Source organism: Agelaius phoeniceus, chromosome 3 (assembly GCF_051311805.1).
Source record: "Agelaius phoeniceus isolate bAgePho1 chromosome 3, bAgePho1.hap1, whole genome shotgun sequence".
Lineage (NCBI taxonomy): Eukaryota > Metazoa > Chordata > Aves > Passeriformes > Icteridae > Agelaius > Agelaius phoeniceus.
Genome location: NC_135267.1, coordinates 64,836,280 through 64,862,390, shown reverse-complemented (window position 1 = coordinate 64,862,390; position 26,111 = coordinate 64,836,280). Strand labels below are relative to the sequence as shown.

The window sequence follows — 26,111 nt, the reverse complement described above, 5'->3', positions numbered from 1 at the left end:
CCGGCCCCCCGGGCCCGCCGCCCACCGCGGGCGCGGCGCAGCGCAGCGCGGCCGCCGCCGCCCCGCCATGAGCCGGAGGTAGCGGCGGCGGCGCCTTCCGCAGCCGCCGCCGCCCGCCCGCTCCGCCGCGGCGGCGGCCGGGCCCGCGATGCCGAACCAGAAGGGCGGCAAGGGCAAGAAGAACAAGCGCGCCAACAGCAGCGGCGACGAGCAGGAGAACGGGGCGGCGGCGGGCGGCGGAGCCGCGGCGGCGGCGGGTGGCGGTGCCGCGGGTGGCGGCGGAGCCGGAGCGGCGGCCGCGGGCGGCGGCGGCGGAGCGGGCGGCGGAGCGGGCGGCGCGGCGGTCGCGGGCGGCTCGGCGCCCGGAGACGTCAAGAGCGGTGAGCGGCGGGCCGGGCCCGCGGCCTCCCGCGGTGGCGCAGGCGGCAGCCGGGACCGGGGGGGCGGCGCGGGGGGACCCGCGGGGCGGGGGCGCGTCGGGAGAGCGGGGGTGTGCGGGCAGGTGCCCGGGGCAGCGGGGGGGTCAGCTGGGCCCTGCGCGGCTGCCGCCAGCGGGATCTCCCCAAAACCCCCGGCGGGGCGGGGGCTGCGTGCCGCGGTGTCCCCGCCCGGTGACCCGGCGGAGGGCGGGCGCCGGCCGGCGGCGATGCTGAGAGCGGCGGGAGCCCACGGCAGGAGCCCGGGTGCGGTGGCTGCGGGCGGCCCGGGAGCGCGGTCCGGGGGCAGAGCGCATCCCCGGCGGGCGGGAAGCGCAGCGCTCGCCGGCAGCGGCCGCGCCGCGGCTGATTGGGAGCTCCGTTGAAAAATGCCCGCTTTATTCCGTCACGATTAAAAATGGAGTCCTGCTTTTCGGTCAGTTTTGTTTGCCGCTGTACAGCAGTTGGGTTTGTCAGGGCAACGTGCTCACTTCGCATCAACCATTTTATGCTGCCTTTGGTCGGTGGGTTGGATTTTGGTTCGCAGCGGGTTTGGTAAGGTGGTGCCTTGCATAAACTTGGATTGCTATTCATGTTTGTTTCTCTGCAAAAGGATGTGTCAGGCTAAAACTAAAGGCAGGCAAAGATTTTATTACACTTTTGCTAAGCCAAAAAACCCCACCTCTTAGTTCTGCTGCTAGGTTTGCAAACTGCTGTGCAGAGTCCCTACTTCTCACTTTTTTCCTCTCCCAAGTTCGATTTCAGCTTTTTACTCTCCATGCTTTTCAAAAAGTGGGAGGGTGGCTACGACTGGTATTATGCTTTGTGACAGTATTTTTGCCTATGGCTGTTAGAAAGGCACTTCCAAGTGTCTTAGTTTGGTTTTCAAGATGACTGATTCCCACGTATTATTTAATGGAAACTTTTCCTTGGAAATATTATCAATTAATTACAAATCACTTCAGCAAACAAGGTCTTTGCGAGACTGTTTTTGTGAGAGTGTTACTCCAGAGAATCATGGAGAATGATTAGAATTTCCTTTTGGGGTTTGTTTCACGTTTTTTCTTTAATGTTTGCTTTAAGTGAATGAACAAGGGGGAAAAAAAAGGGAGGTAAACAGGAGTTAGAATATTGCTAGAGTATTTTTATCATGACTTCAGTATAGTAATGTAATATGTCCAACATCCACATTGCAGGTAGTCTTATGCATTGGCTTTTCTCTGGATGGGGAGAAGCAATATTTTGAATTTTTATTTTGCTCAAGCACAAGTGGCAGCAGTGGTGCATTTCTGGTGTGGCTGTATTGCCTGTGGATGATGAGGTGATGTTCCATCTGCAGGTGCCACAGGAGGTGATGCCAAGTAACGCTGGTAATGGCACAGCTTGCTAGCCAGACTGGTTATCAGTCTTCTTCTGCTCTAAGGCTGTGTGTGCCACATGCTTGCCATAGCCCTCTCCTGTGCTGGCCAGCTTCCTCAGAAGCTGAGGCTGCCTTTCTGACATCTAAGTGAGTGCTCCTTTATTCTCTCTCCCTGCTTCCATATCACTTCAGTGGTCAGAAGCATCCCTTGACTCTTTCACCAAATGCCTCACTTCCCTTTTTTTTTACCCTCTCACCACAGAGGTGTAGTCTTGGCTTCAACATTTGCTGTATGCTGTCTGGTCAGCATACCTGATCTTTGCCTTGACAGGATCATTGCATCTCATCATACCTTTATTTTCAGATAATCATAAAGGCTGGAGGGGTGGATGTGGTTGCTAGCTTTATTTTACACTTGCTACTGCCCATCAGATAATGTTGAGCTGTAAGTTTCATAAATTGTATTCTCTCTGGTAAGTGCAAAGCTTTCAACAGTTTTGGTTCAGGTTGTGCTGCAAAATTGGGAATCTGGCTCACATGCATGGAAAAGATTAGACAGTGATAGCAGATTCCCTCAAGTCTTCAAACCCTAATAATCTGAAATTAAGCCCTGTACTGTAGCCACAGCCCTGGAGGCAACTAGCCCATTACTAGACTACAGACATTTGTAAGAGGCTGTGCACTCGAGGGCTGCTTGGTCACTAAGCAGTTTATGGAGGATGTGGCCTGCTGCAGTGAGTGGTGGGGTTAATAGAGTTCTCCTGTGCACAGTCAAGTCTTGACTGTTTGTGGGAGACTACCTGGGTTGTGGATTAAGTCTGCTGGGCTGCAGGGAAGCTCCTAGCTGTGCTGCTTTTGGGCTGTGCAGCTGCATGCTGTGACTCGTGCTGCCCAGGCTCACTGGTCCTGTGAGACCCCGGGCTGGCTCTCCTCTTCTCTTCTGCATTGTCACCATGTGCTGCTCCAGCGTAATTGTGTGTGTCTGGTGTCACTGCTCTCCTGCTCCACCTGTACCCTGGGAATGCAGTGCATGATCATAATGACATAGCCTGCTTGCTTTCATTAATGTGGCAAGACAGAAGTAAGCAGAGATGAAAGCAGCAGATTTAGCAGTTGAAAATGCCTGTGCTGACCTTGACTTTGCATTGTGATGTCAGTATGATGGTCTGATTACACAGTCACATCAGGACCCTGCTTTGCTCATGAAGGACAGTGATTCAGATATAGTTTTTTTTTTTAAGTCTTCACAGTTCGTTGTGTTCTCCATGTATTGTTTATGCCCCTCATCCATGTGGCATAATGAAACAGAATTTTTAATTTCCTCTGGGCTTCTCTGTGCAGCCCTGACTAGCTGTGCCATGTGATTGGGAACTGCCACTACAGCATCCCTTTATCATGGAAAGTTCTTGTTCACTTTTACATTTTGATAAATTTTGCCTCAATCCCTGCACATTTTTTTCCTTTAAACTATCAGCCAGTTTTTGGCATGATGACTGAGAAATGTCAGCAGACTTTTCTCCTGCCCCAGCAGGGCATTTGTTTATGGTTTTTTTGGTGGTTCGATTTTTGTGTGTTCAGAGCTCAGACTGGTCTTGAAGGGTTCTAGACTCCCACAGGGGAGTCGGGAAGGCAGGGAGCACAACCACTGACCAGATGTGATGGCTTTTCTTCCCTTGCACTCTCAGTTTCTTAGCAGGTGTTGGGATGATGCCTACAAGGGGGATTCACATTCTCTAGCTATGTCCTCTGTTTTTATCTCTTCCATCAGACCATATGGTAGATTAATCTTTCTTGACCAAAGTGCATCAATTTTCTGCACTAAGTGATGCACAGGACATGGAGAGGGGATTATAGGGTGTGGGTGGACTGATTTAACAGTATCACAGTGCACAGGGAAAGTGAGATATGATGTCACAGAAAGTCTCATTTCTTAGGTTACCTGTCTTCAGAGTGATTGAATGATGTTTCTAAAAAAGATTTTAATTTTCTGATTTTCTAGCTAGTTTTCTGGGTTACTTTGTATAAAATCTGAGCTGTGATCATGTAAAATTATACCAGCAACTGCATGGGGTTTTGCACTGACCCCATCGATGGCAGTGTTTCTCATGGCAGCAGTTGGTTACCTTCATCTGCAGACATAAATGAGTGTGACATTTTTGTGGATACTTTGCCCCATCATCAGAAGAGGAAAATCCACAGGGTTTACTTTTAGATCTGAGGCTCTGAGGAACATATTCCTATTCTGTCTCTGCCTTGCTGAGGCTGGACACTTTGAGACTCTGCTCCAGCTGTTTTACCACTTTATCCTCTAATTGTCTTGCTCTAGTCTTGGCACAGATTTGTTTCTGACCCTAATATTCCTTGTTCTATCCATTTTCTTTGCCTTGTTTCCATTCTTCATCTCATTGTCCAGTAGAGCCAAGTCCTCTTCTTAGGCTTGGTGATCCCTGTCTTAACATCTTGCTGCTTCATCCCTTTGTCATTGTCACTCTGTTCTCACCAGTGCTGTTGCTGTGGGAAGACTAGAGAAAAGAAAAAGCTGTGTCTCTTCAGCTGTGCTTTTTTCTTTTAACATATAATTCAGTAAAGCCAGCCAAATTAAGCTAAAAATACCCCCACAGCATAACTGTCTCTAAATCACTGTCCTACTGGCCACCTGTTTTAAGATCTCTTTTTTTTTCTTCCCCTGCCATAGGTGAGCCCTTAAGCTGCACAAGTGGCAGGGCTGGTGAGTTGCTTGGTTGGCAGGTGGAGCTGCTGGCTGTCAGATTTGTGTGCCTTTGAACACTTTGCCTGGGTTTCACAAATTTGTAAGACTGATTTACTTTCAAATAAAAATGCTAATGTAGGAGAAGTGTATGGAGAGGGAAATCAGTAAGCACAACAGTGAGTAATGTGTTGAACACTGTGACTGGCCAACAATTATGATTTATTAAAAAAAAAAATGTATCCTGGATGTAGGATAGTTAAAGATGGACATAAAATTCATCAATGCAATGCTTAATTTAAAAATGTGTTTTCAGAGAATGAATTGTTGTAGTATTTAAGTCTGGATTAATATTTGCTGTCAAATGTTCCCTGCTGCATCTAACATCCAGTTCCAGTTTGGCACTCCAGTGATGTTCAGTATTGGCACCTTCTGATTATTTAGCCTGAGGGAGTCCCATTGGTATCAGTGAGACCACCTGGAAAATTAAGTTTCTGTTCTGTTGCAGTGACTACAAAATTTAATACCTATTAATTTACTAAGGGGAAATAATTTTGCCTTATAATACCATTGTGTTCTTCTAACTGCAGAAATCAATTGAATGCAAATTTCACTGTCTCTATCAATGCAAATCAGGTTCAAAAGGACTTTCATGTTAGTTTTAGGATTTGAAAACTATGCAATTACATGCTTTGGTAGCAAATGCAGTTCATGTTTTGCAAATCTTTGCAAATGGAATCATGTTCATGGTGTTACTGAATAAAATAAATATTATCCTTTCATGCAAGCAAGTACACACCCATTTAAGTTTGGGTTTTTTAAGTTATTTGCTATCAAAATGGTTATCAGTGCCCTGACAGCATTCTGTGTTCATGTGATTAGGTATTGTTCAAGTGTAGTGCTTTCATGAGTAAGGTTTAGGCTTGATGTTTGCTCTGTTTCATACAAGGAAATACAGTTTTCGAACTCATAGCTTTGCTTTGTCTGTACTCATCCCATATCTTACTCACAGTGATCTAACATGTAGTGACAAAATGATTTCTAGCCCTTGGAGACATTTGTAAGTTTTCTTCAGCCTCGCTTACAGCCTTCCATATTGAGACATCCTTTGATACTAAAGTACTGTCATGGCTGGCAGAAGTCCATCCTTCTCTGCTTTTCTTCCTGCAGCATGTGTAAGGGAAAAAAAAAAAAGGAAAACCTTGCATTCAGCTCAGAGTAAAATACTACAGCTAATCTTCAAGGTGTCTAAATTATAACAGGATTAATAGAGCATGGGCTTTCTTTAAACTCTTTTGATAGAAATTCAAATAATTTCAAAGAGGCCTTTTGAACAGTAATCTAGTTACTGGAGTGGGTAATTCGGTTTTGAAAGCTTGTGGGATTTTGAGTGGAGCACTGGCATTTCCTGGTAGACTTCAGTGACATTTATCTTGAGAGCATTCACTTCAACCTTTATGCCTTTCTGTCTGTCTCTTGAGCATCTATCAGTCCTCCTTCCTGGGCTTGAGAGGGATATTGCTGTTGTTCCTGTCTCCCAGGATGCCTGCTGGCAGAGGAGGTGGCTTCTGCTGGAGCCTGGCTGTTGAGTGTGCCTGGCACTCCCCATCTCCCCTTGTGTGCTGCAAATACCCATTGTAGGAGCAGTGTCCAGCTGAGGTCTCTGTGTGCCACATGGATGCCAGGGATGGTACATGACAGGGCTGGGAGCCTGCCTGGCATCGTGAGGGAGATGTCTGGGAACCAACAGCTTCACATCAGGAGCTGCTGTCTTGAAGAGATGCTGGGTACTGCATCTCCTGTTTCCCACTGAGTTTCTACCAGCTTCTTTAGCGTGGAAAATAAAATACAGTCTGTTGCACTGAAACTTGGGGAGAATGGACCAATGACACAAATACCCCTAGCTCTGAAAATATAAGAGGTGTTGGTACCCCTTGATTCAACCTGCTTTCCTTTCTCTCTTGCCTTCTCGTGCTGTTGGACTGGGTGTGGTGGCTAGCTGGCTCTCAGTCTGAGCGAGTCCAGCCTGCAGTGTTTACATCTGTGCTTGGCATTAGGGCATCTACTGCATGCCACAGTTAATCTCTTATTTCCAGCATGAGGTGGAGTTTGCCACTGAAAACCTGCTAAGGCAGGTACAGTAGAATCTGCTTTAGTTATTATTAGAATGACTGTTTCTTGAAGCACCAAGGTTAGTTCTCTGTAGCAGTTCAAGTTATTAAAAGCTTTTGGGAGGCTAAAGCGAGAGGATTTAATCGTTGCGGTGCTTTTCTGTGGGGACAATTCATGTGCAGACTAAGCAACAGCCAGTGTTCAAAAACACATTAAGGCCCACCAGTCTTGAGATAGTCATTAATCTCTGCATTCACCATGATAGAGGTCATCAGAAAAATCCACATGATGCTGAGGAGTCTTCCTAGCTGGGGCATGATTGCTTATGGCACAGAGAACCAGTTGTCTTCTGACCTGGTTAAACCAAATCAGAATTCACATGGGAGTATTGGGGGTGCATAGTTGTCCTGGTACTGATACAGGTAGAGGCTTAGGTCTGTTCTCTGGGGATATTTCCACATGGATTCAGGTGTTACAGCACAAGCTAGGGCAAGATTTCTCCTATACAGAGGGGGTCTATATAGCCCAGGCAAAAGCCAAAGCTTTTGTTTGTGATTGTTTTCTGTATTCAGACAACATATATTAAATGGAAAGAAACTGGCTAAGTTGGCTGATGATAATTGTACAGATGATGGTGATTTCTACAAGACCGTATGAATTCTCATGTTGGGTTTCAGCAGCGTAGGCAGTAGGTTCAGCTTGGAGCACAGATGGCTGTGTAAACAAGCTACAAAATTATTGTGCACATGTAAGTGCCTATCTTCCTTAGTTTGTACAGTTTCAATTTGATTTTCTGCCTTACTTTGGTGAGGTGATGGTTGAGCTGGGAGTGGGTGGTTGAATGAGAGCTGCAGATAACTGTATCACATGCTGGCTGCTGATTTCATAAACAGGCATTAGCTCAGACTGTGCTGTTAGTTAGAAGGTGTTAATGTGGCAGGTATGAGTTAAGCCTTCATGATTTCCATGGTATTTTCCTGCTGCTAAGTTGCTAGGTATGTTTTTTTAATTTTTTTTTTGTTTGTGGTCAAGAGATTGCCTTGGAGGTCAGATGTGAAGTTAGCATAAGTGAAGTGCATGGAGATGCTTCTAGTAGCTGCTGAGCCCCCTGGGAGTCTCATCACCTAAATTCTCAGCTGAACCAGCCTTTAGCAGCTCCAAATTACTGAAAATCTTTTCTAGTCGAAGGTGATCACTTCATGTTACTACTCACTTAATAGAATTAGTGACATCTTGCACATGGAGTAAAGCATGAGGGAAAGGGCTGCTTATGGCTTTGTTCTCCTTAAATCCCTTCTGAGTAGGTGTTGCCTGCAGCAGCGTGGTCCTTGGGGGCAGGATTGAGCTCTGGATTGGCACCTATTGACAATGTCAGTATGTAGGTGCATAACAGATGTAAAGCTGTCAGCCAGACTGACTCCAGACAGCTCCTCATTGCAGGGGCCACTGGCTCTGTCTGTTCTTGCTGCAAATGGACTGCTGGCCTTAGCTTCTCTTTCCAAGAGCATGAGGAAGCCTTATGGCACAGAAAAAAGCCTGTGATAAGAGTGGCTTACCAGGTGCTGCTGTCCTGTTTTTTTCCCTTCCCTTCCCTCCTGGAAGCTTTCGTCTTGATCATTCGGCAAAGATTGCTTAAGAAGTTTTGAAGAGATATCAGTCATGATCAGTGAGTGTTACCAGTGTAAGCCCCGAGCTGAGCTGTTTTGAAAGACTTCTCTTTCTATTTGTCAGCTGTTATTTGTTGTTGCTGCTGCACTGAAGATCCAAGCCTGCCTTTTGGATCAACTTTTGAAAAGTTTTTTCTTATTGCATTCTTCTGCTGCACTTAGGCTCTTAGGAAAGTGGCCAGTCATTTTTGTATTGCATATAATTTTTACTATTTAACCAGTTATGGGTATGACGATACCATTTTGTCACATCTTGGTAATCTTTGGAATATTAGATTGTATTACAAGGTTCAAGAAAGCAAATACATCAGATGCTTAATTCAAATTTTCTTTCTGTCTGATTTGTTGTGGTGGTTTATTTTCTACAGCTGCATTACTGTATTACTGCAGTAATATTGTATGACTTCAATTAAAATAAAGCTATGCTGATGGCAGAGGAAATTCAGAAGATTCATGCAGATGGTTGGTAGGGAGTGGCCTTCCCCAGGAATGACTCAGCTCTGGTTCAGGCTGGCAGAGTGAACAATTCCTGGCTGTGTAAGGTTGTGAAGAGAGCAGTGTTCATGGGAAAGCAGGGTAGAGGTTAAAGTGCTTGGTTTGCAAGGTATGTGTCCCACTGGAGCCCTTCTGGCCTAGGTAAGGTGCTGGCAACCAGTGTCTCCTTGGCATAGATGAAGAGATGCTAGGGTAACAGCAGACCAAGAGCAAGCCACTGTAAGTGTTTTGCAACCAATCTGGTGCCAAGGCCTTTCCCTTTTTTTGGGGATAATTTCTTTTTGCAGATCCCTAACAGCCTCCTGTTGCCTGACAGTTGTTTTAAGATGACAGTAGGGCTGTCTGGTCCAGCCGCCACCGCACTTCCCTCTCCCTCTGCCCCCAGCCTCACATGTTTAACACCTCCCTGGAGTTTTACCAGAGATGGCAAATCTGTGCAGTGAGCTGAAGCCTGTGCCGACAAGTAGGGGAAATAATTATCTGTTTCTGTCCACTGACTGAAAAACTCTGGTGCTTAACACAATGGATAATGTGGGAGCGTAGCAGGGGAAGAGCGAATTTTGCTTTAGGCACCTGCATTGAGGGCTTGGAGCAAATGAGAGCAGTCACGAAACTGAAGCCATGGAATCATTGCATTTGGCTTGCTGGGTGCATCTTTGGTTTTATGATGGGTGTGTAAACAGAAGTAAACAACATTCTCCTTAATATACTTCACCAGAGGGGAGTTCCTCAGGCAGCTGTTGTTCTGCTGCTTTCATTTGGGTCATAAAATGGGAAGGATGGTCTTCATATACTGCCTTTCTTTTTTATTAAAAGGTAGAACCAGTTTGTGTGGGAGTATTTTTTTTTGTTGTTGTTGAAAGAGGTATTTCTCAGATATTTTGTTTCTATTCCTATTCCTGGCTTTTATGGATGTTTATAAACCTGAACAGAAAAAATGAGAAAAAGCCAGAAAAACCAATCCAGGTTTCTTGCAGTCTTCTGTCATATTCTCATTTTTGAAAGAAAAGTTAATTTTATGGTGACTCTGTCAAACATAAAACACAGCCTGGTTTAAACAGTGAGCTGTCTTTGCACAAATGTACGTGTGTTTGGAATGTCGTATGTTATTTCTGTTTTAGAAGACATTTATGTACTGCTCATTCCAACTATTTTCAAAATCACTGTTCCAAATCACTGCAGAGGAATATGAGAAAACATTTATTTTTTTATGTGGAAACATAATGTATTGAAAGAAGCAGCACACGCTTGTAGTTGCAACTTGACAGCTTACGTTGAAGCTGTTCTGCTCCACAAAACTGCACGCTGTCTTGTTTTGTTCTCGTAGGCTGTGAAACCCATCTTGAAACTGAGAGTTAAACAGAAATTCTTTTATCATTATTTTGGCATTCTTTTGAAAGGAGCTGCTGGGAGATTAGATGTTGCTCTGATACCGTGTAATCTTTCATTTTCCCTGAAGTTCAGTTTCATAGCTTTGGAAACCAGAATCTCGTTGAGCTGTTAGCTACTTGGAAGCAAATATATTTAGGTGACAAACCAGCTTGGGGCTATAGGTATGGATGGGCAGTTTGGCCATGTAATTTCTGTTTACTTCCCATCATAATCTCTCTTGACAGTAATCATTAACACTGTCATCATAAAATATTAGGACAATGATTCTTGCTCTGACCTTTTGAAGAATATCTTAAAATTTATTTCTAATTATGGGAAGTACAAGGACTTGATGACAAGAATTTTTAAAGTCTTGTAATACTGAAAAAAAGTGTTCTGTCTCATTTATAAAATGGTGATTAAACAACCCAGACCACTTTCAAGGGTGTGAATTGGTGGGAAGAGCTCTTCACATTACCTAAAAGGAGGCTCCCATACTGATCTGAATGCTGTCTCTTTTGCTTCTGAGGTATATCTGTGGCCATGAACTGGGAAAATTGCACAAAAATTGCTGTTTTCTGTTTCTCATTTATTCTTTATGGAGGAACATGTGGCATGGTTATGTTTGGCAGGAGACATGGGTACAGAGAAGTCTGCAAGGGATATTTGGTCCGGCACAGTCTGTTTTGTACAGATAATTTGAAATGTGTGGCAAAACCAAATGTTGGCTTGAGTTTTTTTTTTATGCTTTTCAGGTAGTGGAATTTTCTGCTTTCTTAAATACAGGAAAACTACAGAAAACAACAGAACTTTCTGCTGAGACAACTTAAATTAGCCATGCTGGGCTTCTCAGTTTCTGTTGAGGAAGTCCTGCAGCAGTTTAGTCAAGGCCCTCTCCAAACCAGGAGACTTGATAAAAGCCAATCTGCATCAGTGAAAGCAGGTGCTTTGACTAGCATGGCATCACTGTGCTGTGGAGCATGGCAACAGGGCAGAGAGACCTGTTAGCTTTCTGGAGTATTTCCTTTGCAGCTACAGTGGCAGTAGTGAAATGTCAGATGAGTCCCCAGAGGAGATGAGTAGACACCAGCTTCTCCTCTTGGCAATGATGTTTTCCAAAGCAATCTCAGTGCCACCATTTAACAGTTTATTGGGGTCTTTTGCATGATGGAAGGTTTTTGTTAATTCTGTTGCTGTCTTTCAGCTGCTCTAGACCTGCTTTTGCTGTGGAGATTATGTGACAAGCCAATTCACACTGTGTAGATAGCAGATCAGATGAGGGAATGTGTGAAAACTTTGCAATCATCTAGTTAAATTAAATGTTGAAGAAGACATGGCTGTCCAGAACTCGCAGCTTTGCCTTTTCTTGCCCATAGTTCTGCTGTGTGGGAAGTTCCTCGGGTAATCTGGCATCTGTAAATTCTTAAGGGGAAGATCTTATTCCACAGTATTTCCATTGACTGACAGATAAAGGGGGAAAAATTCTGTTGAAAGTCACCTTTATTTTAGCCTCTAAACACCCAGTACATGATCATAATTAAGTAATTGCAGACATAGTCTGTGGTGATGGTTTTTGTATTTCAGTCACTTATTTTATGAATTTCATTTTTTGTCCACATAGTGAGGAAGGCTCTGTAAACTTCTCAGGGGACTAGAGATCATATTTTTGCATACAAACTCAAAAATGCATTCAAAGGGGGATCAAGGAAACACTTCCCTTTTTTAGTCAGGTAACTCTGCCGGTATGGATGAACAAGTATAGTGTCTGTATTCAATTCTAGACCTGCCTGTGTAGTACTTTCTCAGCTGTCAGCTATAATTATACCTGCAACTGTTAGAACATTTACTCTCTGAAACACTGTGAGAGTATAAGTGGATTTTTGGCATGTTCTTTTTCTTTTGCTACCTTCTTGTAATGGTGGAAAGAAATATCTACCAAAATAGATGAGTAAAGGAAATGTATAAGTGAGAATTGTTCATACTGGTGCCTCTGGTACCTTGCCTCACATGACTTCTGACAATTTGCCTTTCATGGGTTCAGTTTAACTGGCCTGAGGTCGGTTGCATAATTGTGATGCAGGATGCTATATTTGTGAACTCTAGTTTCAAACCTTAAATATGATGAAGGAAAGACTGACAATGAAGAAAAGCTTTGCAGAGATGCTTGCTGGGGTAGTGTGATTTGAATCAAAGTCTGGGGGAATGGGTGGAAAAACTCTCTGAACTGGTAAACTGACAGATTTTGTTTCAGAGCAGGTAAGTTATCGCTCACTTCTGCTCTTGGCCAACAATATTATAGTAAATAATAACAACATTATACTTAATAACACTCAGTAAAAGAGTGGAGAAAAATTAGTCACTGGTAGCCAATAAAATTGTTGCTTCTCAAAGACATCTCCAAACTTGCACGTTCTTAGTGGGCTTTTCAGAGACGTGAGACAACCAATAGCAAAATATTTGTCACATTATAGAAGGAACTTCCAAAGAGTCTCTAGGGAAAGCCTCTCTTGTCTCTCTTCTCTACAATTTAGTAATTTGTTTTTAATGACTAAAAAGTCCATATTTTCAAATGAATTTTTCCTTTCCTTTTTCTTCTTTGAAGGAAAGCTTTTGGGAATTTGTTTTGCTTGCAATTTATAGGCCACTCTCTGAAGGAAAGGTATTGCAGAAGAGCTCTTCCTGCAAGTGTCCCACTTTTGGCATTAGAAGCAGAAACAGAGAGAAATTAAGTGAAGGATGTGGCATCTTCCAGGGAATGGCTCAGGAAAGTGTGCAATTTTCTGTGCAATTTGTGCCTCTTTTTTTTGGTATAAGTAAGTTTTAAGAACTTCAGTAATCTTGAATTTACTGAAGGTAGCTTTGAACATTTTGTTTTTTATAGCCTTTTCCAAAAAATTGCTGGGAAAGGGACCACTAGCACAGCAAAGATCTGTTGTTGCAGAGCATCTGATTTGTGTATTACTGCTGTAGGACAGGTGATGATGGATACTGTGTCTCATACTGAGAGTTGGAGTCAAAGTACATCTAGGAGCATAAAACCTCTCATTCTACTGCAAATTATGTAGTGTTATTTGTGCAAGCAGTGATAAAAATGGGATTAAAAACAATGCAACAGAATGGTGGTTTTTTAACCTGCTTATCAGATAGAAATTTAAAGTCCTAAGGGGAAAAAATTTCAGTCATGGCATCTCTCTCCTCAAGGCTCTGTCATGAGTCCTGGGGCTCTGGCTGAGACTTGAGTGGAACTTCAGGAAGCTAAGTGCTGTGTTTTGGATAGGGTGAGGCAGCACTTGACCACGGAAGACCTGGAAGAAGCCTGCTAATATAAGAAAGCAGCCATACAGAGGTTAAAAGGCAGCCTGACTGCCCTGTTGGAGCAGTACTTTCTGATGAAGTCAAAGAATAAGGAAGACAGAAATACAGAGAAGAAGTATTTGTCATACTTGAGTAAGCATCTGTGGTGGGGGTCAACCTGCTACAGCATCTAAAAAGTTCTTACAAGAATTCTAGTAGAAAATTTCCAATCCCTTTTGAGCCTCCCAGCTGCAACAGAGCAGCCAGCAATGGGAATCATACGTAGTCTGTGGTACTTTGGTGAGGAACTGGAAAACGTTGTTGGTTCATAAATGCAGAAAATTCTTTTGTGGAACATTTTTTTTGTGTAGAAGCTGATATTGTTGCTGTGAAATAATTGAAGTCAACTGCTCTTTGCTCAAGGATATAGCAAAGCTGCTACTTTGCTGATAAAATATCATGTTGTTTGGATTTTTTCACCTGTCTGTGCTGCAGAACTGTTTGGTTTGTGAAATTTAGCTATCCAGAAGGTCGGTGGTGGTGATGTAGTCTGTATTTGCCTAAGCAATGTAATGAAGGAGTTCATTACATGTACTAGGAACGTAAGCTCTTTGTTGTGCTTTTCAAAGTTCTCTGCTCACCCCTTCTCTCCCTAGATGTTGTCTCTTGCTCAGTCCCCAAAAGAGAAATTTATTTTCCCTCAAGAAAAGAAAAGATCAGTTCCTGCACTCCATGATTGCAAAGCTGGGTGTACTGGCTTATTTACTTGTATTGCTTACTTGCTTTTCAAACAGGCATCTCTGTGTGTTCTCCCCATGTTGCCTCTCAGGCTTCAAAGCAGCTCTCCAGAAACATTCACAATGCTTTCTCCTTGCTTCTTAATGCCTTGCAACGGTATCTACAAATACTTGAGGGAGGGCTAATGCTTCTGAGGTGCTTTGGTTTTGAATATTACACAGACTGTAGTGTCATCTTGTTTCTTTATTTGTGCATTTCCTTATCTCCTTTCACATGCTTATCTCTTTTTGGTAAATACTGCTTTTTTGCACTGACCCAGAGCTGGTGCTTGTAGCTCTTTAGTAATACAGGTTGTTAGTAAGAGCTTGGGTTTGTTTGTCACAGTGTTTAAAGAAAGTACTGCAATAAATGGGCCATTAAGTTATTAATGTATCTGTTTTGCCCTCCACAGAAGCCCCTTGTGCTACTCCACTGATCTGTAGCTTTGGGAGGCCCGTGGACCTGGAGAAGGATGACTACCAGAAGGTTATATGCAACAACGAGCACTGTCCCTACAGCACTTGGATGCACCTTCAGTGCTTCTACGAGTGGGAAAGCAGCATCCTCGTCCAGTTCAACTGCATTGGCAGAGCCAGGAGCTGGAATGAAAAGCAGTGTCGCCAAAACATGTGGACCAAGAAGGGATACGACCTGGCTTTTCGGTTTTGCTCCTGTCGCTGTGGGCAGGGTCACTTGAAGAAGGACACGGACTGGTACCAGGTGAAGCGAATGCAGGATGACAAGAAGAAGAAATCCGTGTTGGAGAAGAGTACGGGAAGGTCCGTGACGGAGTCAGCGGAGGAGGCTAAAAAAGGCAGGCCGGCCAACAAGCCGCAGAAGGGCTTGAGTAATGACCTGCAGCGAAGGCACTCTATGGACAGGCAGAACTCCCAGGAGAAGGGGGTCATGGGGGGCAGCTACGCCGTTCGCTCACCTTGTGTCTCTCCTGGCCAGTCCCCTCCCACCGGCTACTCCATCCTTGCCCCCACGCACTTCAGCGGCCCTCGTTCCTCGCGGTACCTGGGAGAGTTCTTGAAGAATGCCATTCACCTGGAGCCCCACAAGAAGAGCATGGCTGGGGGGGGCATGTACAGGAATGCACATTTTGATTATGGGGCAGCTGGCTTGCAAGCACATAGATCAGGACACTTTGATACCCCAGTGCAGTTTCTGAGAAGGCTCGATCTGTCTGAGCTGCTCACTCACATCCCCAGGCACAAATTGAATACTTTCCATGTGCGGATGGAAGATGATGCCCAGGTGGGCCAAGGGGAGGACCTTCGGAAGTTCATCCTTGCTGCTCTCAGTGCCAGCCACAGGAACGTTGTAAACTGTGCTCTGTGCCACAGGGCGCTGCCAGTGTTTGAACAGTTTCCGCTGGTGGACGGGACCCTGTTCCTTAGCCCATCGAGACACGATGAGATTGAATATGATGTTCCCTGTCACCTTCAAGGTACAGGTTGTCTGTCAGTCATGCTAGGTTTCATTAAATGATGGAGCTGCCTTCTGTGCCCTGTCCCTGCCATTACAGATTTTCATCCCGGTTCCACATTTTTAAGCAGTTCTGTAAAGCTTGAAGTAATGTCCAACATACTCATGTGGATCAGATCGAAACACTTAGAAGGATTTAAAAAAGATGCTGTATAGAAAGATCCATGCCTTGTGTTTGGGCTTACAACTAAAGTTCTGATCCGATTTCTAGGTAGACCATGGGAAGGTTTTCCAGCCAGTCTGTTCTGGAGCTTATGTATGCTCATTTATCTCTTGGGATCATTACTCCAAGATGCACACCACCTTTTCAATTTAAGCATGCTGTGCTGCAGCCTGGCTGAAAGTTGTATTTGTACCACTGATGAGGGTGAGGTACCTCTCATGCTTTCAGACTACAGAGTATGAGTTTTGTTTTATAGCAAAGTATTATTTCTTAAATACGGAAAATGCTGTAGTCTGGCCTGTATTAACACAGGCCTGGAGAGGTTGAATGTAGTAAGAGTAAGGTTTTAATATGGTGTGTTAAAGTAGCAGTGTAGCAGTGAAGGTTTTTTACTTATTTCCACGCTTGCACATGTTTGACCTATGTCTTGATTATGTCCTAGCTCTCAGATGAATTGAGACCATAGCACGTGTTTCTTTTTTCTCTCTTAGAGAGACAAACGAATGTGGGCCAGCATGAGCTTCAGCTCTTCCTGAAAGCTGTGGCCCAAACTTAAGTGATCAGGGTGGTACATGGCTGGATGTGCCTGTCCTGCAGCCTGCTAGCAGGCAGCATGGCTAAAATTAGTCAGAGAAAGTGTTCCTCGTCTGGTGGCCAAAAGCACAGAGTTACGTATTGAAATGTGTGTTAGTAAGGGATTAACCAGAGGTATTTTAACATTGAAGTTTCTCACCTTTCAATAAAATACATTGTATCCCATGCATGGCCATAATATGTGTTGTGTAACATACCTTTGCTCAGTAAACTTTGTATTTTATTTTTTTCTTTCCTTAAATCACTATGCACTAAGTCACTAAACTGTATTCACGCTAACATTATTGTTTCTGTCTTGCCTAATGTACTATAAGTAGGAAAAGCAATAGGCAAATATACAAGCCAGAAAAGTTCTAGGATAAACATAATATACCTGTGTGAGATAATTATGCCTATTTGCTTTGATGGGGAGTCACACAATGTGCTTGTCATTTTATCAGTACAAAATGCTGGTTTAGTAAAATAGCGAAACTCACTGTTAACATTTGCCTCTAAGAATGAAACTGTGAAATTATTTTTTTTAACTTTAATTATTTCTTAACTGTTGGATGACATATCTGAAAAACTTGTTCAGACAAGTTGCTGTGAATAATTAATTGTTAAAATTTTTGCTTCCTTGTCCTGGGTAAGATGGTTTCTTACCAGAAGTATTCTCTGAAATGAAATTAAGCTGTAAGGTGCTATTCCAGGCTGTTATTTTCTTTTCAGTACAGAAAATCATTTATGTTACTTCAGGCATGTTTAAGATACCAGGTGCCATATTTCCAATACGAAAAGTATCCTGAAAATTAAATGGTGGGGGAATGTAGTATTTTAAAGTGCAGCAACGGTGCAGAACTTCAGATGGGGAAAGATATTTATCTTCCTGCTCAACTGCTGTGCATGGAGTTGTTTGAACATCACCAATCTTGAGTGTTCACTTCAGGAACTGAGTTAATTATATATGTTATATGTATGTTATATACATTTTAGTTTCATCCCATCATGTTTTCTAGAGCTGAACATGCCAGTGTAGAATAATTTAATTTTTACCAGCTCACACTACTAAGTCTATTTTGTATGTATATTTTAAGAAGAGTCTGTTTTATCTTGTTTTTCTAAAATAGTTGGCTTAAAAACCAAAACAAGTAAAAACACAGACTATTAATTTTGTAAGTGTCTGGTACAGACTAATCATAAATTATTAATATCTTGGTCCCATTTTTGTAGAAGAGTTACAAGATGTGTGTCTGTTGAATTACAGTTTGTGATGTGTTCAGTGCTTTGATGCTAAAGAGCACAAATTGCCATCCAAGGTGAACACATGTTGAACTCAGTCCTGTTTTGTGGCTGATCTGTAATGCCAGTATTGCTTAGCTCTGTCTTACATAGCAGTGCAAAATCTGGTATGTTACAGGATTAGTACTTGGTGTCTGGCCTCTTCTAATAGACAACTATTAAATTGCAAATCAATTTAGTCACTAAAATTCAGGCATAATCTAGGTGCTAGATCTTTATAATTTATGTAGGAATTTTGTTTTTTTGTGAAAGTCGGTCTCAGATTTTGCATTGGTTAGTTCAGTCACATGTATGTAGTGAAAATATTTGATTTCTAAGTCTGAGCCACTTGTTTTTTATGGACATAAATGTAACTCAGGTTTCGAAAGTCATTGTGCATACAGAGCCTAAGGTGCTGATAGAGCTCATTATATTCATAGTTCTGAATGGCATGTTAAAGTCTTTGTATGTGCAATATATAATGTAAATATACTTGTTGTTAATGAACAGTCAGAAGAAAGTACATGAGAAGAATTTGCTCTTCTGACTGTTGCTTTTTTTCCATGGGGACTATTAGGTTGTTGGTTCCCTCTTTGCTAGAAGATACCAGCAAGTTGTTAAATGAATCTGTACCAAGTTTGCTAATAAGCTTCAGCACTTTTCCACTTCTCATGTCAGGTGGGGATGAAGCTAGGGCAATATTCTGGTTTTGGAAACACAGCAGCTGATCTTACAGCTTAACCTGGCATCTCTTCTTGGAGGTTTAGCAACTCCTTTTATAAAATATTCTGCTAAGATCTACCAGCAGATGATGTAAGGGAGAGTGGGCAGGGTGATGACTAATTCCTGAGTTCTGTATAGCTTCAGTCAAGCCTGTGTATTTCCTGTAGAGAAGTACTTTTTACTTTATCATCCACCCTTTATAAAGAAAAAAAAATAAATATGTGATTTGTATCACAAAAGGTCAGATACCACATTGCAGAAAATGTCTGTTTTAATATTCTCCTTTTTGCTCCTTAAGATGTGTCTTTTCTGTCCACAGGAAGGCTTATGCACCTCTATGCTGTTTGTGTAGACTGCTTAGAAGGGGTTCACAAAATTATCTGCATTAAGTGCAAGTCCCGATGGGATGGAAGCTGGCATCAGCTGGGAACTATGTACACCTACGATATTCTGGCAGCATCTCCCTGTTGTCAGGTTAGTACCATACATAAGTAACACTCATAAGGTGAAATTCCAGCTGATTAGATAAAGTCAAGGTTGTGTATCTTTTCTCCCTTTCCTCCTTCCATCCTTCTTTTCCAGCCTGTGCCTATGAGTGCAATGCAAGAGGGCTGATGGGTCTCTGTCCCTTTGTTTTCAGAGATACAATGGCCTTTAGCCAGACTAAAGTCATTGCAAGGCTCACTGGTTAGTACACTTATGTTTTTAAATAAAGCCCCCTTTAAATGCATTGGTAATTAAATCTGATGCTTCGTCACTACCATCACGAGTGCCGGGTATAGTTCCACCTTTTGAGCAGATGTTTCATGTTTCCAGGATTTTTTAGTTCATAAATTGTGTTTTATCATAACTGCAACAAAAAAGTGCCAAGGGAACAGAAAGGTCCAAAGTGTCTTTGTGCTTGGAGATTACTCAGCTCTCCTTAATCTTTGTTGTGGCTGACCCTGGTGATGGCACTCACCCACCTGAAGCAACTTGGAGTTCATTAAACACTCACCTCATCTATGCCTTGAGAGAGGAAGATCCAAGGCTTGGGGCTACTCCAGAGTGTGTCTGAGACAGCAGGATTGTTTGCATTCCTGAGAATTAATTGTCCATGTGATAGACAGAGCACTTTTGCCATGCAGGTAGGGGTAGGCAGCTGTGAAAAAAACATCTGTCTGGGAATGACTCAGTGCTCTGCTGCAGATGCTCAGTCAGACACACAGATGCTCAGTCAGACACACAGTAGTAGGTCAGGACAGAAGCCTTGCAGAGATACACCCATTCAGACTGGGATCACTTCATGGTAATGTGCATACTTCAAAGCCATCTGAAATACCAGTTTGTCAAGATGCAAAATGACAGTTTATTTTAAATTTAATGTATTTAACAAAATGTGTTGCTCAAAAGACAAGTGGTGGTGCTGCTGCTGGTTAAGGTGACATTGGTAGCAGTTATAACTACAGACTGATACATTACCTCCAGATTTAGTGTCTCTTGGGGCTGTAACTTGTTTTTAAAAATAGGAACTTTTAAAGATAAGGAAAGCACTGATACTAACTTGCTACCTTTGTAAAAGTCAGCAGCTTCAAATCTGAATTGTTTCTGTTGAAAGAAAAGATTTAAGAGCTCATTATACAAGAGCCTTAATTACATGATTAATGGACAGTGTGATAGACCATGGTATAAGAACTCACTATAAAAGCATTAGCTGCAGTGACTGTGATTGCCAGATAATAAGCATTATTGTTTCACCATGATTGTTACAGATGATTCTGTGCATACAGAAGAATGACATTTAAATATGGTATATAATAGAATTCCAAATTGCCTTTCTAGATTTATTATGAATAATTTCGTGCCTTACTTCAAAATATTTAATTCTGCATCACAAATTTGCATGTAGAATAACAAACTGCAACCATTGTCAGATTACTGACTCTTAGCTGAGGTACTGGACTGTAGTAAAGGAGAAAACCCTTTGGTTAAGAGTTCCATAAAAATTCATAACCTAGTAGATTGTATTTCTTAAAATTTCTGCTTTTCAAGCAGAGCAGTGAAGCTGTTGATTTGTTTCTTTTTGAGTCTGATCTCAACATGGATAGTACTTTAATAATTTCCTCCTCTCCTCATCCGGGAAAATCCCTTAAATTGAGGTGGCCTAGACAATACTTTTTGTTCTTTTCAGTGGAGAGCTGAAGCTTTCATTAGTGTACTGGGCTGTGAGGTTAAACTATGGTGCAGCTCAGACCCTCGCTGCTCATTTGCTATTTTTACTCTTTAACTTCTTTACAGTCTCAAATCCTTCTGCTTCTCTTGATTATTCCGAAGGGCTTGCTGAGCTTTCATGCTGCCTGATGCTTTCTTTGTATCAGATGGGCTGTGTTTCTCAGCTAGATTTCTTCTGAAGTCTCACTTCTTTGCAACAGCTGAATATTAATAGCTCTGTCCATGCTCACCTATGACCTTGAATTATTTCTCATATCCACCCAGTTAATGTTGCTTCTTTCTCAGTTGGATTTTGCAGAATAGTTTGTGTGTTGAAGTGATGTTTAGTTTGTATAACCTGATATGTACTATAAATGTTTAAATAGACATTTAAAGTGACACAATACCATGTTGTGCTGATAAAGTAGATCAAGTTATACATTTGTTAAAATGCTGATAAATTAAAATGCTGATATATTTCATAGACAGATGATGTTCAAATGTCAACCTAAATAGTTGAATTACTGTGGCACAAATATGAAATTTCTCTCTTAGCTTTGATGCTTCATAAATGATTTATTGAGACACCACATCTTGTGCTGGGAAATGAGGAACTGATTCAGAGATTTAGCAGCACAAAATAAACCTTGCTATTCTCTACCTTCCATCAGTCAGAGTGGGAGGTGACCCACTCCCCAGAATTTGGTGGTGGTCTTTAATGTGAAAGGCATGGTGTGAGCCTGTGAGTCCCCAGTCCAGGTGAGGAATGTCCCTACCAGCACATCCCACTACTGCCAGTTTCCTGCTGGGGAGGACAGGGGACTGCCTCTGGCGCCTTGTTTTCCAAAGGTGAGAAGCTGAGGGGAGTGTGGTTATTTCAAAAAGGTTTTTTTGTTTGTTTCTTTGTTTGTTGCAGGCTCGGCTGAACTGTAAGCACTGTGGGAAGCCAGTCATAGATGTGCGGATTGGCATGCAGTATTTCTCTGAATACAGCAACGTCCAGCAATGTCCTCACTGTGGAAATCTAGACTACCACTTTGTGAAGCCATTTTCTTCATTTAAAGTTTTGGAGGCTTATTGACGAAAGCTTTGCTTTAGTAATAGCTATTTTATGGGTATTTCAACTTTATTACATATCTTTTTATAGGATTCATTCTGTGATGAAATCTAATTTCTTTTCTAACTGAAAGAGCAGCTTCTTTGTCAGTGTACATATTAATATGTATATATACATGTTGTTAAAACCAGAATCCTCCTGCAAAGATCTCTGTGAAGGTTGGAGGCAAGCCAATTTAATGGCCTTTCAATATATCCCACGTGTGGGGTAAAGTTCAGCTAAAAATGACTTGGGTTTATTTTTTGTACAGTTGTAATACAGTTTATAGGAAGGGTGTGGGGAGACATAAAGGACAGAGAAATATGTCCAGTTGGAAAATGGGTAATTGCATAGGGTTGTTCCTCCAGCTTGGTGGAAATGGGAAATCCTTGGAAAGAAATGTTTCTGTTACTGTTGAATTCATTCAGCCTTCTGCATTGGTTCCCAGGGGTGCAGGAGCTGGCCCTCTGTTGCCAGTCCCCTCAGCAGGCTTTCTTTCAGATTTCCCATGACTGGGGTAAACTGAGGTATCATGACAAGTGAATGTAAATGTGTGCCAGCAAATGCAATCTTGAATGAATTCTTTTGGCATTGTGTCTTCCTGCTATGTGTGTTTGATGTGCATTGCCCTCACTGAGTTGTAGTGCAGGCAATAGTGCTGCTTCCAACAGGGCTGTCATGTGCCCAGCTGGGTCATCTGCTCATACCAAAACAAGCTGGAGATCTTAACATGCTTTATTTAAAGGTGTTTCTTCACAGACATTTTAGGGAAGGAACTGGCTGAGCTGAATGGGGATGTGATTGTATGTGCCTGCTGGGACTGAGGCTTTGCTGTCTGCTGCAGGCTTGTGTGGCTGGTTGGAAGGAGAACCATGAATTGGGATCTGGGCCCTCAGACCTGTATGAGCTGAGAGGTACTGAGTACAAAACATGTCATCACTTTTAAAACAATTAATTGCTGCACCTTTGTCTTTCAAAATTGTGTTCAGTCTAGGATCTAAAAACAAGGAGATGTTTTAAGAAAGCAAACTTAGCATATTTACTTTCTACATGCCTCTGTGCTGTACATAATAGACTGCATTAAGCAGTGAATTTGTATCAGAGAGCTTGGCCCTGTAGACTCTGCAGTTGTTGTTTCTTAACTCCCATTTCTCCCTTCCTTAAATAAATTTTTCAAAATAGGTCATTAATCTTTTGCTTGGTTTCTCAAATCAGTTGAGATTTAAGGGACATTTGGTTTTTTTGCTTTTCTCGATAGTGTATTTATGAAGTGTTTGTCCACTGGAGAAGTGTGGGGTTTGTTTCTGTTTACATGGTGGGATTATTTTTTGTTTCTTCTGAAATCTTTTGTTTTTCCAAATTAGAATCTTTTTAGAGTGTATCTGTTCAAATCACAGTCTTGAAAATGGCCCTGATAGTCTGCCACCCTGGGAAAGAAAACAAAAAAGTCAGAAGCCAAAGTAGTGTTTTTTCCTATGTTGGACTGAGAGTCACACTTTCTGCTGAATTAAGAAATTATCATGCACATAAAAGTCAAGCTGAATATCCATGTTTCTTTGTGTGTAAGAATGCCGAGTTCAGAGTTTTATTTCCTGGCTGTCTCCACTGCAGAATTAGCTCCTTTTAGCATTAGCAGCCACCCTTCAGCTTATACCCAAGCTGCACAGAGTGTTGGCGCAGTTGGAGTGGCAATGTCCTTGGGGTCCCCCCAGCTCCTGTGGTGCAGCTGTGTTAGCAGGCTGTGGTAGCTTCACCACTGGTGCTCCTCTCCTTCTGTGCTAGCTCCTGGGCTTGGTTTTGGGTCTGGGAACATTCTTGGGGTTTTGTGCCGTTGTCCTCTTTGCATCAGTTCTGGGAAAACCTGTTTCTTCTTCTGGGAGGATTGTGGGAAAGACTTTGAGAGCCTTCTAACACTGTCCTTTCATGGCTACCACAAAGTTACACCCAGCCCAGCTGCAGTGGGACCAGCACTGCACCCATTGTCCATAGGAGCAGGACCTGGCCTTGGGCATTCCTGGGCAGGAAGGTTTCTAGAGATAAAACCTAATTAGCTGTGCAGTGTAGACTTCCCTTGTGAAGAACAATGGAATTATAATTTGGATTAACTCCTCCAGAAGGATGAGCCCTTCAACTTTGATGGTGTGTTGAGCAATCTGCTAGAGCTAGGGTGGCTGACAAGGTTGGAGTTGTGTTGCCTGGCAGGACCATGAGAACCAGACCAGACAGAAAGCAGCGGCCTGAAATCACACAGCAAAGACAAAGCTCCTGTAATGAAGCAATTAAAGAGAGCAATTAAAGCATACATCTCTTACTGTAGGTTCAGTCTTCAGTGCCAGTCACATGTCATGAGTCTGGGGTGTCAGTTCCCATATAGGATACATGGCATTGTGTGCTGTTTTTTGTGCAGTGTTTGGGAGGGTGTCACTGTGCAATGCACATGGTAGGGGAGAAGTGGGATCTGGAGTTGTCCTAGATACTTGTTCACTTGCTTCCCTTAGAGTAGCTTAATTTATAATTCTGCCCTTTAAGTTCTTGGATGCCTCTCTAGACCTGTATGGGTGATAATCAAAAATGAGTAGACATGGAATAAAGGAAATATGATCAGCTTTAAAAATAAGTGTTTGAGAGATTGTGTAATATATCCAAGTCAAAACCAGGAATGGAGCAGACTGAGAAAATGGGAAGGGAGAAGCACATTTAAAGTCTTAACACTGACAAGGAATTACATACAAATCTATCTAAGAAAGCAGTTTAGTTCTTTGCCAGCTTTTCCTTTTAATTCTGCTTACCTTCTGAGTCTTACCTACTGCTTGAGGAATGCCTATTTTCTTGTAAAACACGTCTCTCAACTGGAGGCTAGCAGCATATATAGCACTGTAAAAATGATCCTCAGTGGAAACCAGCTGAGCTACAGAAAGGTTTTTCTGAACTTTCACTCCAAAGTAAATTTTTCCTAATTTGTAAAGGCTTTCCCTGCTTCTTGTTGAAAGCTGCTCTTGGGTCACTGGAAAATGCACGATTTTCTCTAACATGCAGATTCCAGTCAAGCAGTCAGCCCTCACCTTTGGCCAGGAGAGTTTCCTGGGCTTTGCTGAAGTAGAAGTGCAAATGCAACTTCTTTGGGACCTAATGGCTACTTTGGAGCTTAAACTAGACCACAGTTGCTCTGCTTCCTGTCTTAACAAGCACTGGAAGTAGTCATGAGCTTACAAATGCATCATAAGGGAAATTACCTCTCAAGCCAGGGAGCTGCTTGCTTTGTTTAGTTTATTCTTGGCTAGTTTATTCTTCATTACCTTTCCTTTCTCTGGTGCTGTGTGTTCTTTTTAAGCTGGCCCATGGTTAGATTAAATTTGCCTGCAATATGTTTTGTAAATGAGAATGCGGTCCTCTGGATTTGGAGGTTCATTCTACTCTTAAGTGCACGATACTCCTTGTGATAGTAATAGGAGTTGCATGTGCAAATGCTTTTCTTTCCAGTAGTTAACTCCCCTTTCCATAGGAGAGGCTTGCATTTAGGTATGCTTCATATTTTGGATGTGTAAAACTGAATTCATCCATCAAGATGTCTACAAATAAATTTTGATAACCATAACTAACAAAATTGACATCTTTTACACACTGATGTGTAATTTGACACCTACCAACATGAACAGCCTGAAATTGTTGTTCTGTCTAATGCTGCAGAGTCATTTAAACTACAGTGTTTTGTAGCCAGACCATAGACTATCCTATAGTCTATTTACATTAACATCTCCAGTAATGAGCAGTGTATTCATAATAAGTTTAACTGGAAAAATAAGGAATATTCCTACAAGGGAGGCATCTACCCCAATATTTTTCTTTTTTCCTTTTTTTCCCCCTCCCATGTGTTCCTCATCTTGCTGTACCAAGTAACCAAGGACAAACACATTGTAAGGCCACTGGTGAGAACACCCCTCAAAAATATACTTGTCCATAAAGGTTTCTTGTTGAGACATTCTCGGATTGCACTTTTGCAGATGGAAGAATATGTACATAGCAAATGAATGTTGATGAAATTAAAATAATTGGTTATGATATCATTTATGTGTGTTGTTAGAGAATATTTTGTTGTGAGTTCTCTGTATTAAAAAGTAATAAATACCAGACAGCTAATGGTGTGGGTTCTTCTTTCCCTGTTCTCTGGAGCAGTTTCTTACACCTGCTCTTTATAGAATTACTCCAGTTGCCTTAAGTTTAAAGGGCACGGTCAAGCCAGGCTTTTGGCGTCAGTCACAATGGAGTTTCATTGTTGTTGTTTTGAAGATTGTTGTACTACAGGGGTCATGGTGGGGCGTGTGTGATGTGTCACCTTGCCAAACTGAGCTCCTGTTCACTTTGTTGATGTCAGAAATGCTCCTTCTGTAGCACAGCCAG

General features: G+C 42.4%; 1 protein-coding gene across 1 annotated transcript; it reads left to right on the top strand.

Annotated features, from left to right (window-relative positions):
- HECA (hdc homolog, cell cycle regulator) lies at window positions 1-25,850 on the top strand. Its single transcript, XM_054629988.2, has 4 exons — window positions 1-380; window positions 14,612-15,652; window positions 18,747-18,901; window positions 21,534-25,850. The coding sequence occupies exons 1-4, from the start codon at window positions 149-151 to the stop codon at window positions 21,696-21,698; spliced, it is 1,593 nt and encodes a 530-aa protein (XP_054485963.1). The 5' UTR covers window positions 1-148; the 3' UTR covers window positions 21,699-25,850.
- The last annotated feature ends 261 nt before the right edge of the window (window positions 25,851-26,111 follow it).